The following is a 15484-nucleotide window of genomic DNA, read 5'->3' on the forward strand; positions in this document are numbered from 1 at the left end:
TTAATCCTATCTTCCAAAGCACTTGCATCCTCTTCCATCTTGGCATCTGTCAGGGGGTACGCCCCTGATGGGGGTTGCGGCCCCCTTCTACTGGCCCATGTCTCAGTCCGGGCCCCTCTCTCCGGGTCTATACAGTACCCAAAGTCCCAACACAAAAGTGCAGGTCCCTCTCTCAGGGTATATACGGTACTAGAGACCTAGCCGCTCCGAGAAGCCTCTCCTGGCCCGGGGTTTGATTATGCAGGGCAGTGGGAATGTGTGGTAGGGGGACCCGGGCCCTCCCTCTCCACCGGGTCCCAGCCCAGGGCCCTTTAGGCAGCGCCTATGGCTCCTGCCAGCTCGGTGGGGAATCCGGACGATACACACCGAGCCAAACTTTGTATCCTTTGCCCTGGGCTGCTTTCTACCACGCCCCGGTTCCCCGGGGGCCCATTCGCCTCCGAGGCAGTACCTGCCGGGGTTGTGGGCGTGCTCCTGCCTCCCTGTGTCGGTGGCTGCTTTCTCGGTGTCAGGGTCAGGCACGGGTGGTGACTCTGGTCCCAGCTGCTGCAGAAACACTGGTCCGGCCTGGTCTCCTCCCTCACCCTGCGGTCTCCCTGACTGCAGGGCTCCCTCTGCTTTTATACCCGGCTTCTGCTGGGAGCATTCCCAGCAGGGTCGGAAGGGCGGGGCTTTCTCCACCAGCTGGGCCTGGGCTACCCCCTGTCCGTCAGTGTGGGGCCTGTCCGCCCCGTCACAGCATCATTCAAAAAATTTATATGTACTCTCATGCCATTTTCTAAATCATTGATGAAGACATTGAAGTGAACTGGATCCAGAACTGATCCGTCTGGGACCCCACTTCATATTCACTTCCAGTTTGGCTGTGAATCATTAATAACTGATCTCTGGGAATGGTTTTCCAACCATTTATGCACCCACCTTATAGTAACTGCATCTAAATTGTATTTCCCTAGTTTGTTTATGGGTCATGGGAATAACAAAAGCCTTTCTAAAGTCAAGATATACCACATCTACAGCTTTCCCCCATCCACAAGCCTGGTTGCCCTATCAAAGAAATGTATAAGGCTGTTTGACATAATTTTTTCTCAACAACTCCATGCTGACTGTTACTTGTCATCTTGTTATCTTCTAGGTGTCTGCAAATTGCTTACTTATTTACTCTGTCATCTTTCTGACTGAAGTTAAGCTGAATGGTCTGTAATTCTCTGAGCTGCAATTCTACTTATTATAGCTTAATCTAGTATTTGTCCTTTTCTAGTCCTCTAGAGGGTCACCTGCTTTGTTAAGCTGGAAATCTTCAGTAATTAACTGTGGAAGTTGCTCTCTCTTTCCTGGGACTCGTGGAAAATTATAGCTTAAATATGTGTATATCGTGAATCTGAAGATAGCATCTGGTTGTAATTTTTTCAGGCCCTGGGTAACATTCATGTAGTTACTGTGACACTAGCATTGACTACAACTTTGCTGGGGATGATGGCGATGAATAATATGTTATCCTTGAAACACTTATCTGTATACTGTGCTATGGTGCTTTTCCTGACCCTATTACAGGAGCCCTGTTGGAGGGACAGGATCACTAAATGATATTTTGAGCCTAGGTTTGGAAAGTGGCATTTTAGATAGGGTGGTGGATTTGCTCCCCACACTCAGTTTTTAGATAGTGTTTACTTTGGGGGGGGGGGGGGGGGGGGATCTTTTTGTTAGTTTAAATTAAACTTATCCAAAAGGTATGTTTGATCTAATCTTCACTTTTCACTTTTTATGTAACCTAAAGCAGGCCTATTTAAAGAAAGAAATCACAATTAAAATTTTTAAAGAGTGTCTGGAATGGCTCAGGAGAATGAGTATCAGCCTTAGGAGTAGACTGTTGGGAAGCAGGGTACACACCCCAAACTGGTTGTGAGTTCTTTATTTAGATTTCACCAACCAAGCATCAAGTGTGTACTCTTCAGGCACTATAGCAGCCTTACCATGGAGTCATAGGGAGTCCCTTTGGTTATCCCGATTTGTTTTGCCAATCAGTTAAGCTTGCATTAGTGAGAAATTGTCCCTTACACCAATAATCACAACAATATTAGGTTAATCTCAGTCCCAATGGACCAGTCACTTATCTCAAGTTAATTGCACCTCAGATCCCACACCATATACAATGCTTGTAGCCAATCCTATAAAAATGAACTAAATATTTATTAACTAAGAAAAAGAAATGAAAGTTATTTAGAACATTAAAGCAGGTGAACTACAGTTACAGTCCTAGGCTCCACAATGTGGTTGATCCTTACTCTTCATAAGTCAGACTACTAAGAAAATTACTGAGTTCAGTAAATGTATAGGGAAATGAAATAAAATTATTTTTGAAAAAATAATCATTTTAGACTGACATTTTGATTAAGTTGAGCATTGATTCTGGCACAGGCAGTAAAGGACTACTTCATATTTTTTATATTTAGGATTAAAAGCTGCAGAAGTTTCTTCTCTACCACCATCAATAATTTTGGATGCAAAGGAGATCACAACTCATATTGCTAAACAAATTTTGGTATGTAGTAGTAATTTACATTGTTAATTTTTGGTCTTATAAAACATATTTATATTCTAATATATATTCTCACGTATTGTCTGTTTTATAAAAATTGTAAGTTGCCCAATGATAAATTATAGAAGTACATGAATATGACACATAAAAATAAGATGTAATGATATAGGACAACTGCTACTATTATTGGGAAATTTTAAAAGTTAAATCAGTGTTACTTTTAACAAATTTACTAATAAAATTACTGTGAGAAAGGGAGAGAAATATCTTACTTTATTTTTTTCAAAAAACTTCTTTACCCCATGAACAGTTTAAAAAAATCTGTAATTTATGTATATAACCTTTGTAACCTTTCTCAGAATTGTTACAGACTAAGAAGCTGCTTGTAGGATAGATTTCAAATGGATTTCTCACTTCATTCTGGTTTTAGATCAAGAAATTAGACATTATGTTTTAGAGAGTGGTTTTAATTGGTCGAAGATCACTGTCAAGTGACAACACGGAGTTCTGTCATTACAATCTTGAAGTACTAGACATAGTCCTAGAGACAATCTACAAATGGTACATCAGCAAACACAAAAATGGGACAGGCAGTAAACAGCCTACATTACTACTTCAGTAAATGAAAATCTATGTTCACATTTTAATGTATTTGTTTATTTTTAACAGCAAAAGCAAAGAAGCAGTCCTGAAACATTAAAACAGAGGGCTGTATACCATCTAGCAACAAGGTTGGTTCAGACTGCAAGGAACTCTCAATTGGATCCAGACAGTTTGCGAATATTTTTGAAAGGTCTGAAAAAAAAATATGAAGCTGATTGTCCTGTATCTGGACAAGCACAAACAGAAGATGGACAGTAATGTACAGCTTACACTGATTGAATAATTTATTTAGTGAGGACCAGAATATTTATTCAACACTGAAATGTAACTTTTAAATTTTTTTTAAATATTTACTCAACGTAAATTACACTCACTACTAAAGCACTACCTTCCCCATATGTGAGTATAAGTAGTTATTCTGAAGAATTTTTTAAACAAATTTTAAACAGAAGCACTTATTTTTTTATAAATAATATTAAAAAGTCCCTGGCAAGTGAGGAGGTGTTCTTTTGGCCGGTCACTGCTAGCCAGAGGCAGGACATTTAGCACACCTCTGGAAATAATTTTGGCTGAATGTGGCCAAATTTAAGGTCTATTCACATCTTTGAGTTGGGGCCAATGAGTATCTCCCCCCACCTTAGTGAGAGCTGTAGGAGGGATTCTCTTTAATTTTGTGTCATTTTCTCTTTGAGCAACCGTGTGGGGGGGAATACAAAAAAGTTAGTTGTATATTTTTTAAATCTAAGTTCATAGTTTAAGGTTTTATTAAATGTTTGTATGCCAGTTAATAAATAGTGTTTCCTAAATCATAGCGGTTTACTGTTCTCCTGAGACTATTTTACTTTCACATATTTAAAAAATATCAAGCAAAAAAACCTTTAAAATTCAGCCGCCAATGTTTCTTTTTCAAAAGTGGCTCCTGCCATAACTGTGTCAATTACAAAGAAAAATGAAAGACACAGTATTTTGGCTGAAGGCAGTTAGCAGTAAAGACTTCGTAATCCTCAATTCCCCCATGGCTTCCAGTGATTTTACATGGATTTGTAAATCAGTTAAAAATACTGCCAATACATTTTTCTCCAATGTTTTTCCTCCATTTTATAGGTTGTTATTATTCACAGAGCACCCCAGATGTTATAGACATGTTACATAGACATGACTGGTCTCTGCTTTAAAGAGTTTATAATCTAAACTGAAGATGCAGATAAAAATGGGAGAAAGGAATTAACAAAATAAAATTAATTCTTTCCCACTTATCCCAATATTATTCTCACTGAACTATTATCTATTGTACCAGTTTTTAATCTCTTACTATAGTTGGAGACTGTAGGGTTGCTTAAAGGCAAGGTTGCCTAACATTTTCTATTCTAAGACCCTTTTTACAATTGCTTATAACTTTGCCAAACTTAAGGCTGAAATTTTTCATACTGGGTGTCTGTCTCAAGTTAATACTTCATCTGTTTCCCAGAACAAGATTGGCAACATATAGGTTATGTTACTCTTATTAAAAATATTCTTATAACTTTTTTATTGCAAAGCTTCAGCACCTTTAGTTGAGAGTAGGGACATGAAATTTGTTGAAGTGGGAAGTGTTGCCTGCATGTAAAGAATGTGCCTTTTTCTGTATCCATAAAAATATGCCTAAATCTGGCCTAATTGTAGATCTCAGAAAAACATAGTTCACACATGCATAATAGAGAATTGCTAGAACTTAGCAATTAAATTCTTCTGCAGGTGATGTCCCCGTGGGTGCTCCACTGTAAGTGACGGGTCTTCCCTGGAGCCACAGGATCGGATACTTTTTCATAGCAGTTAGCAGTCGGGTCACGCATGCGCAGCGAGCCTCTCATGCTGCTGGCTGTTTGACAGTTGAGCACAGTCCAACTACCTCCCCTCAGTTCCTCTTCTACCACGCTCAGTCATGGATGGACAGAGCTCTCCTGCCATCTCAGGCACTTCTCTCTTCACAGAAATATTTTTCTTTCTTCACAACCTTTTGACCTCATTCAATTACAGATCACCTTGTTGTGACGTAGTGGGGGTACCTGGCTGGTTTCTATGCTGCTGGCTCTGGGGTAACCCCCACTGGTTGCCGTGGGTACCACGACCCAGCAAAACAGGATGAGTCACTATGCAAACCAGTATGGCCAGACACCCCCATGGAGAGGAACAAAGGAAGGTGGAATGCTGCCCTGGCTGGGGGGCAGGGCTGGAAGAGAGTTAGTAGTTGCTGTCTGGGAGCATGGAGGAGACAGCCTAGGGAAAGGGGCTGGAGTTTAGGGGCCCAGTCTCCCCCATCTCAAGGGGGCCTGAGGCATCCTAGCCCAGCTCTGTGACCAGATTACATCTGTGCTGTGCTGTATCCTGGAGAGGCAATAAACTTCCTCTATTCCACCAGCTGGTGCAGTCTGTTTGTGCCATTTTGGGGTGCAGGAGACGGGGGACCCCCAACGCGCCGTCACACTTGTTACTTTATTTCCACTTCAAAGGGACAAAACAAACCAGGGAGCACACTGTTCTCTCAGCTGCAGCGGCTTCTCTCTGCCCCAGCTGGTTATGCTCCTGAAAAAAAGAAGGAAGAAATAAGAAACAAGAAAGCTGGGGGGGGGGGGGGGTGAGAGGGGGTGGGGAGAGAGAAAACAACGATCAAAACAGCAGCCTCTACCTATGGGCGCACCAACAGTTGAATTAGGAGCCCCCTCCCAACCCTAACTGCCAACGGCTTTAATATGCCTGGCTTGCAAAGGTTTAAGAAATGCTGCAGCTGCAGCGAACCCATCCCATTCTGGATGGTCACAGCTGCTGTATCATATGTTTGGGGGAGTCATACACCCCACAAAAATGCATGCACTACAAGAACTTGTCTCCCAGAGCAAGAAAGGACCGGGGGCTTAGGCTCCACATTTCCCTTCTCGAGAAGGTGTTACAACCTATGTCAGAAAGTTTGCAGGATCAAGTGACAGAACCCTCAAGCGCAGATCAGCCTCTTCAATGCCTCAAGGACATCAGAGGACCAGGGTCACTCCTGTCAGGTCCTTGATGCCTGATCCATCCCTCAGAATAACCAGGGAAGATGTGGCAATCACCTCCAGCTCCACAGGGCTGAGGTCTGCCTTGGAATCACCCGTCCCAGCACCAACCATGAATATAGGAGCCACGTGCTCAGTCTCCTCACCAGGGAAAGCGCATAGACAAACTCCAGCGCCGAAGCAAGCCACCTATATGTGCGACCCAGCTAGGGAAGCAGAACCGTCCACAAAGTGGCCCCGCAAATCCCTGGTGTCGGTGCAGTGGCTTCTCCAGTGTCTCCCCCACGACAGACTCTCAGCTCATAGACAAACAAGACAAGCTCTAAAGGAAAAACAAACTTCAGGGGACTCAGGGAGTGTACAAGTGAGCAAAGCCATCCCTTCCCACTCCCATCAAGGGAGCAGTGTCTGGCACAGTACCCATTCTACTCACCACCACAATAAGGACATGGGCACTCAAGGGAGATCAATAACGACCAGAGGAGCGCATTCTCCTCCCAGCATTCTTCTCCCACCCCATCTCAGCAAAGGCATCACTACGCAGCCCACCCATATCATCCTCAGTGGCATCCAAGCTGGTACTATGCACCTCGTCATTACCAAGCGCATTGGGCACCCTGGGATTATTGGGCACCACCTAACTGCCATTCTGCTGCCCCATCTTCAGAGAAAAAGCTACAACTAGCTTCACCATCTCACACTATGAGATCCATGCCGGGCTCGGAGGAGGAGGAGGATCAGTTGCTGGACGATCAGGATGACACACAGCTGGCGCAGTCACAAAACAATCCTTTTTCCCCTCCTGAGGAGTTGATAGACCCTGAGGATGAACATACCACAGCAGACCTGAAACAGTTCAAAGATCTTTTTAAGAGGGTTGTTACCTCCCAAGAAATAAAATTACAGGAGGTTAAGGAGAAACAACACTATCTCCTAAAGACTACTACTCCATATCAACCTTCTAGAACTCAGAGCGGTCAGGAATGCATGGAAGTATTTTACTTCATCCATCACCAACAGAACTGTTCATATCTTTACAGACAACACGACCACCATGTTCTACATAAACAGACAGGGAGGAGCACGTCCCTGATCTCTCTGTGCGGAGGTGGTCTGCTTTTGGAACTGGTGCATCCAACATGGGGTCACACTAAAAGCAGCATACTTACCAGGGGCGAACACCATGGCAGACACTCTGTGCTGCAATTTTGCCACAAGTGGGAACTCCACCTTTCTAAATTCCATCTTTCACTGGTGGAGCTACCGAACAGTGGACCTTTTCACAGCTGTGAGGAATGCCAAATGTCTTCACTTTTGCTCCCAGGCAGGACTGAGGAAGGGATCCAGGGGAGACACATTCCTAATCCCATGGGACGAACCGATTTATTATGCCTTCCCACCAATACCACTGATCCCCAGAATCCTGCGCAAGATCCGTCTAGCTGCAGCCCAGGTCATTCTAGTGGCCCCATTCTGGTCCAGACAGACCTGGTTCCCACATCTGCAGAACATGTTCATCGAACCACCCTACCCATTCCCTTGGCAGCACGATCTCCTCCTTCAGAATGCTGACAAATTACTGCACCCAGATCCACACATCCTTCATCTCCATGCCTGGTTCCTGTCTGGTTCCGAGGAGCAGACATCGCCTGCTTGGAACATGTAAGAAACGTCCTCCTGCATAGCAGGAGGCAAACCACTAGAACGACTTATCAGCAAAAACAGAAATGCTTCACATCTTGGTGTTGTCAGTGGCAGCAAATCTCCAATTCACACAATACTCGACTACTTATACAGCTTAAAGAGTGAAGGCCTATCAGTGTCCTCCATAAAAGTACACTTGTCAGCTATTACTGCTTTTCACAACTGCATAGAAGGGTCATCAGTGTTTGCACATCCCGTGACAAAAAGATTCCTTAAAGGCCTTCAGAACCTCTACCCACCTCATAGAATCTGAATTTAGTTCTGGAGACCCTTATGAGACCTCCCTTTGAAACCATGACCACATGCTCACTGTTGCTCCTCACAATGAAGGTGCTTTTTCTGGTGGTGATCATATCCACAAGGAGTTAGGAGCCCTAATAGTGGGCCCATCATACACAGTCTCTGTTAAAGATAAAGTGACTTGAGATCACATCCAGCCTTTATACCAAAAATCAACACCTGCTTTCAGATTAATGAACCCATGGTTTTACCTGCATTCTTTCTGAAGCCACAAACCTCGCCACACATACCATGCTTCACACCCTCGATGTCAGAAGGGCTTTGGCTTTTTACATTGACAAAACTCAGACATTTCACAAGTCCCCACGTCTATTTGTCTCTGTTGTGAATTACTCCAGGGGCAACCCAATTTCCACACAACGTATTTCCAAGCTGATAATGGGTTGCATCCTCCAGTGCCACTCCCTTGGTAACAAACTTCTAAAGAAAGCACCAAGGGCACACTCCACCCGTGCTACTACAACATCTACGGCATTCCTTAATGGGGTGCCTCTCAAAGACATTTATCGGGCAGCCACATGGTTATCGGACCACACATTCTCAAAACATTATGCCATCATGCCCCAGCTAGCGGCTCACACATCAATGGCTAAGGCAGTTCTCTCTGCCGTTATGAAGCAGTGACTCTGAGTCCCACCAGCCACAGCGAGCACTGCTTTCTAGTCACCTACAGCGGAGCACCCCCAGAGACATCACCTGAAGAAGAAAAGGAAGTTACTCACCTTGGGCAGTAAGAACTGTTCTTCAAGGTGTGTTTCCCTGTGGGAGCTCCACAACCCTCCCTCCCTTCCTTCCCTCTATTCGGAGTCCAGTTTCTCTGTGGTAGGCAAGGAACTGAGGAGAGGGAGTTGGACCGTGCTCAACTGTCACACCACCAGCAGCGTGAGAGGTTCGCTGCACATGTGCGGCCCGACTGCTAACTGCTATGAAAAAGTCTCCGATCCTGTGGCTCTGGGGAAGATCTGCCACCTACAGTGGAGCACCCATGGAGGGGGGGAGGGGACACCTCGAAGAACAGTGGTTACTGCACAAGGTGAGTAATTTCCTTTTCTCTAAACATTCCATCTATTCCATACCTGCAGGGGCTGAGAAGAACTTTTCTGTAATTGCGCCTCGTAGCTGCCAGGGTCTCTAATGTGGCATCAAAAACAGGAGTTGAAACCCAAAGAGAGTCTCTCAGGGGTACTTGCAATTTCCCTGCATTATTGCTTCATGTTCTGATTCCTAGAATATCAGTTTCATGGGCATTGTTAATCTATAGAGTACATAACCTTTTAGCCATGATTGGAAATTTTTATTTAAAGCTGAAGACACAGAATTTGATGGCAAATTACTCAGTTCCAGAGGGAGAAGAGAGTAAAGGAAAAAAGCAGTTAAGAACGATTGGCCTCTGCACCCCCTTTTTTCACTAGGTAGCAATTTATGCAAAGGTCACAGCAGATACACAGTTAAGGTCTCTGACATGGCAAATCCAATCTCCACAGCCTTTCAGAACGACTAAAACCAGTTTTTGTCAATCTTATCTCTGACTACTATAAGCCACACTCCTTTTCCAGAACCAGAGATTGGCTCCAGGATTCCAGATCACCAGTATTACACTGCTAGCTATTAAATAATTGCATAACCTAGTGGGAAAATGCATGTAAAGTCCTCCTCCACTGAGTGACCTACAAAAGGGCTGTTACTCCTGTAGCTCAATAGTAAGGGTCTAAGCTAGGAATCTGAAGCTCAGGAAGTTCAAAACTTGCTGATCTGTGTTACTGAATAGTTGCATGTGAGTCACACACATGTTTAAAAGAGATTTTGTACTTACAAACTATATTGTGCTGTACAGTGTGATTTCAGTCACCAAAATACATGTGTTGATGTAAAAAAAAAAAGTCTCCTATAAAAGCTTTCTTTCAAAAGTGGAGGTTGGTTCTCTCAGCTTGCCCAATGGATCATCCCTTTTATGCTCATGATTTTTCCATGTATGGCCTGTTTTAAATTTGTTTCTGAAACATTGTTTTTCCATTGGAGACAATATTCCCGAGAGAAGACTTTCCAGACCTCCCAGACCTTATCTGGCTGGTAAAAATGTATAGATGATGAGCCTTAATGTACTGAGTTACTGTACCAGCAGTAGAGCGTAGTCATGGTGGCACAAGCAGCCAGAGGAGCTAGGTGCTCTGAGAATGTGCCTAATGTCTTAGATGGGCTTGTACTCAGCCACAGTGGTTAGTCCCTCCCATTGCCATACTCTGTTCTTAGCATGTTAGCTTGATCAGAGCTACCATAAGTATGTCTCCCTGAGCTGAGAATAACACCCCAACTCAATGTGCAAACTTCTAGAAGAATGATGTAAGCCTTTTCTTTCTCCCTCCCTCCAAGTTCCAAAACACTTTCTTTGTGCATAGTTTATCTATAGATACTTAGCTTAAAACCTCATAATTTCCTGGGGTCTGTTTTTGGCTGCTTTGCACTGTTTCCATGCAGCTCAGTTCAAGCTAGATAGAGCGGAGAGAAATGGTGTTTTTGTTCCTTCTCTGGCTGTAGTCTAGGTCAGTGGTTCCCAACTGCTGATTCACACACCTCTGGCTGTTGGGTTGCAGTGGCTCTGGTGGTCAAGGCTGGGATACACCACTCTTGCTGCAGCTGTTGGGAGAGGCATGTCCTGGCCTGGCTCTTAGCCAACCAGGGAAGTTCTCTTCTACAGCCGGGGAGAAGAGCCCGTGCCGTGCAGCCCTCCCACCACACAAGGAAGTGCTCTGCCGCAGCTGGAGGAAACCCTGTTCCTGCCTGGCACTGGTTGGCTGAGAGGCAGGGCAGGACACGTCTCTCTCAAGAGCTGCAGCGGGGGGGAGGTGCTGAGTGGTGAATCCCAGCTCTGGCCCCCAGAGCCGCCATGAGGGGGAGATGAGGCTGGCACTGGGGGTTCCAGGGGTTGGGCTAATGCTGGGGGACTCTGGAGCTGATCTAGTAGTGGAGGGAGGGCTACGGAGGCAGGGCTGGCACTGAGGGGCTCTGGGGATGGGGTTGATATTGGGGACTGGCCTGGAGGAGGTTCTGAGGGGGTTGGGTGCAGTGGGGTTCTGGAAACAGGAGGCTGGTACTGAAAGATCTGGTGGTAGGAGGCTCTAAGGGGTGGGGGGCTGGCACTGAGGCATTTAGGATGAGGGGCTGGTACAGAGGGCTCTGAGGGTGGGAAGCTGGCACTGAGGATGTTGGGTGCATGGGACTCAGGTCAGTGGCTGGTGTTGGGGGGTACTGGAGGGGTAGAGAACTCTAGAGATTAGGGCTGGCTCTGGGGGCTGGGGTTTTGGTGGACTGGTAATGTTTTATTTGCATATTTGCATAATGAATATGCAAATAAAATGTTGCCAATCCACCAAAAGTTTGTAAATGAGTTTGCTGGTCCCAATATCATAAAGGTTGGGAACTGCTGGTCTAGGTAGTACAGAAGACTTCTGCTATGAAAGGCGGGGGATAGGGAGAGACCATTTTGAAATCAAATACACGAAGAGGAAGCTATGAGGAATGTTGAGCACTGCTGCAGGAGGGGTACAAAGGTAACTCTGAGTGTGTTTTCTCCTGGTTTTGGGAGTGCTTTATATTACGCTTGTCCCATGGTACATGTAAGAAGAGCCTATTCTAATTGTTTCGTCTGCCTGTGTCTCCAAAGAGCCACTGTGACAGTCCAGGATTGCCAGTTTTCAGGATGCTCTACCCAATCCCTTGAACCCTAAAAGCTGCTGTAATGTATCTACCACACTCATCAATTTCCTTTATGCCATTAGGATCCTCCCACAGCCAAGTAACACAGTTTTGCACTGATAGAAGTGCACTGATGCTGGTGAGAGTCTGGCACATGGGGTCTTGCACACATACAGATTAATGCACTTAGTTAGCAGCAGCAATTTGAGTACAAAAACACAAGAGCAAAAAAGGTTTGGCCAGATGTTAAATGACAAGTAAATTGTCTTTTATTTAATGACTCCTCTATGTCTTAAGCTAGTGAACTTTATCAAGATTATATTCATTTTCCAATTTCCTACTAGCAGTAGTTCTGTGTTGTGTAAATTCCAAACATGATTTGACCTGTTATTTCTGCTTCCAACTTATAATTTAGAATTAAAGATACATCTGGAAACATTAATGTGGGGATACAGTATAGAATATAGGACTTTTAGACATAGGGTAAATGTCTTTGGGTATGTCTACACTACCCCGCTAATTCGAACTAGCGGGGTAATGTAGGCATACCGCATTTGCAAATGAAGCCCGGGATTTGAATTTCCCGGGCTTCATTTGCATAAACCGGGCGCCGCCATTTTTAAATCCCGGCTAGTTTGAACCCCGTGCCGCGCGGCTACACGCGGCATGGAGTAGCTAGTTCGGATTAGGCTCCCTAATCCGAACTAGCTGTACTCCAAGTGGAATGCAGCTAGGAGTACAGCTAGTTCGGATTAGGAAGCCTAATCCGAACTAGCTACTCCGTGCCGCGTGTAGCCGCGCGGCACGGGGTTCGAACTAGCCGGGATTTAAAAATGGCGGCGCCCGGTTTATGCAAATGAAATCTGGGAAATTCAAATCCCGTGCTTCATTTGCAAGTGCGGTATGCCTACATTACCCCGCTAGTTCGAATTAGCGGGGTAGTGTAGACATACCCTCAGTTATTAGCAATGCTGGATTAGCTATTGGGCTAGCAAGGCCCATACTCGGGCTCAGGCCAATTGGGAGCCCAGAAAAATGGTGCCTCACACCCTGACCTCTGCCCATGCAGCATTCCTGCATACCCAATCATGTAGTAAGAAGGGATGACCTCTAAGGTTTCTCACTCTGTGTGTGTGGTAGAGAGAAGGCGTCATTGGCATCATGGTGCAGGGAATCAGGTTGGGAGGGAGGCTATGGGGCCTCATATTGAAGAGATTTGGAGAGGAGGAGAAATGTGGGGCCATGGAGTGGGTAGATGGGGTAGAGCGAGAGAAAGGGAACCATGAAGATATTGTGATACAGGGGGATCGACCTCCAACAACAAATGGTTGTAAATGTATTATTTTGCTCAGGAAAAAGAATAGGTATTTACTATTGTCTCGACTTTCACAAAAAGGAGGGAAAGGTATTTTAACATGCTTATAGCTATTATCTTACCAACTTTAGGAGTAATTTAAATTAGTTATGCCCATAAGCTTGATTCATACTTAGTATTTCTGTTCACACAAAATGAAGCAGTGCTCTTTTCAAATATGATAAAACTAAAGAAAGTGTTTCCTAACAGGTAAAGTTGCATAATACAATTTTACATTATAAATATAATTCACATTTTAGAATGCTATTAAAATCTTCTCAGCTTAACTCCTTTCTGTAGTATTTAACTTATGTCTAGTTTTTATACAACATTCTTATAATAATTAAGCAGCAATGTGTTCCTAGCATTTGTGCCACCCCACATGTGAATGGAGGAAAGGAACAATTTCCTGATTGATCTTTAATTTATTAATGTAATTGTGTTTATGTATCAGACTCTCTCTAGCACAATTACACTGGATAGATTAAACAAATACCAATCTTAAGAAATGACAATGTGGTTAGGCTTACAGCTTTGAGTGTTAATATGATCTCTCCTACAGACATTAAAAGTTTTTCATTTTGTATTAAGCACCTGTGAGAAATGCAGATGTCTAGCACTGCTAAATCTCAATGATTGTATTATTGGCATTAGAAAAGATGTAAATAACAAAGATTCTGTTTATGAAGCATAAGATCTCTGTCTGCTCATTATCTTTGTGATTATTTGATGCTTGCTTCTATTACAAATTGTAAGGGTCCTAGACAGACTTTCTTAGCTAAAAAATACTGACCAATATGTATTTTGCCCATAAAACAAGATATTCATACATTAATTTGCTTGGAAGCATGACTAATGATAAAAGCATCTTAAACTTGGCTTTTAATTATTTATTATACATAGCTTACCAAATTCAACAGTTACAGTTAGTATACTGTTGACTTTAATGCTCCAAATTTAATGTTACTAAACTTAATATCTGGAACACTTCACCATATAGACTTGTTTTCAGAGAGGTAGACCTATGTTGAAAATTGCTTCTGGTTGAAACTTGATTAGATATGAATTGGCTTTTTTGTTTATAAATTCTAAATATATATGTTTATTTCATTGAGCTGTATATGTAGTAATCACATCTTCCATCTGCTTACCTCACCACTCATAAGTTTGATGTGGCTATTAGTTTTAAGTAGATATATTGTCACCACCAGAAGAACCATATACTTATTATAGAGGATTTTCCCAGCTGTTAATTTGAACACCTAGAGTCCACCCCAGATCCTCAATGGTTCTGGAACTCATATTGCTAATGAAAAAATGACTCCATATTAACATCTATTTTATACATCTGAAATTACAATAAAACCCAGAAAACATACTGAACTTTTAATTTTAAGCAAATGAGTAGTCCCATTAAGTTCACTGAGATTACCTCTATGCTTAAAAATAAACATTTACTTAAACATTTTGCAGGAATCAGTGGTTGGATGCTGAGGCCAGAAAAATTCAAATTATGAGCATGTGCAATTTTTTTAACAGCAAGGGTTATCAGCCTTTGGAACAAACTACCAAGTGGTAGACTCTTAATCTTCTGAGGTCTTTAGAAGTGGATGCCATTCTGGAAGATGCTTTAGCAAAATATAACTTATTGGGTTTAATACAGGGGTAACTGGGTGAAATGTAATGATCTGTGATATAGAGGACATTAGTCAAGATGATATAATACTCCCTCCTGGCCTTAAATTCCACGAATTCATCAAAATGCCATGTAACCTTTGGACAACAACACTGTTTTTATCTTTGTGCAGGAACAGTGGTGTCTTGGGTCAGTTTTCACATTGCATTCCTTGTTGGTACCTAGCCCAAGCTGGGGAAACTCATGATCCAACTAGTGGATCAAATTTACTGATGAATGGTCACAGGCCACCTGCAGCATGTTATTCATATGCTAAGAAGAAGTGGGGCTGAGACCCTAATTATGGCCTCTTGACATCCCATTCATGAAATTTAAGTTCTTTACCGACATTATAGTGAAAAGAGCCACCCGTTAAGTCCTCGATGGACGGGACCCTGTTATATAGTCAACAAAGCAGGACCCACTGTTTACCAGCTTGAAATTAACACCAAGAGGAAAAAGATCTTGAAATGGTTTCACATCTCTCAGTTAAAAGAATGGAAAGGAAACTAAAATATGAACTTAGTAGAACAGTTAGATAGTCAGGAGGGGTATGAGAACATCAAAGTAATAACATCAGGGAAGGA

The 15484-nt window shown here is 43.3% G+C and overlaps 1 protein-coding gene and 1 long non-coding RNA gene across 3 annotated transcripts in view; one reads left to right on the forward strand and one right to left on the reverse strand.

Annotated features, from left to right (window-relative positions):
* MSH4 (mutS homolog 4) overlaps positions 1-5322 on the forward strand; it is a 118741-nt gene extending 113419 nt beyond the window's left edge. Inside the window, exons 19-20 of one of the 2 annotated variants that reach the window (XM_075936277.1) lie at positions 2454-2542; positions 3209-5322. In XM_075936277.1, the coding sequence (XP_075792392.1) occupies positions 2454-2542; positions 3209-3400 (281 nt within the window). In that variant the 3' untranslated portion in view covers positions 3401-5322. Of the gene's footprint in view, positions 1-2453; positions 2543-3208 lie in introns of those variants that run through there. The other variant, XR_012905921.1, reaches the window with a different exon arrangement.
* Positions 5323-5338: 16 nt separating this feature from the next.
* LOC112546976 (uncharacterized) overlaps positions 5339-15484 on the reverse strand; it is a 70827-nt gene continuing 60681 nt past the window's right edge. Inside the window, exons 2-4 of the long non-coding RNA XR_003090709.2 lie at positions 6871-7017; positions 6318-6493; positions 5339-5704 (exon numbers count right to left, since the gene is read on the reverse strand). This is a non-coding gene — a long non-coding RNA (uncharacterized LOC112546976). The remainder of the gene's footprint in view (positions 5705-6317; positions 6494-6870; positions 7018-15484) is intronic.

This window comes from Pelodiscus sinensis, chromosome 9 (genome assembly GCF_049634645.1).
Source record: "Pelodiscus sinensis isolate JC-2024 chromosome 9, ASM4963464v1, whole genome shotgun sequence".
NCBI classification, from domain to species: Eukaryota; Metazoa; Chordata; order Testudines; family Trionychidae; genus Pelodiscus; species Pelodiscus sinensis.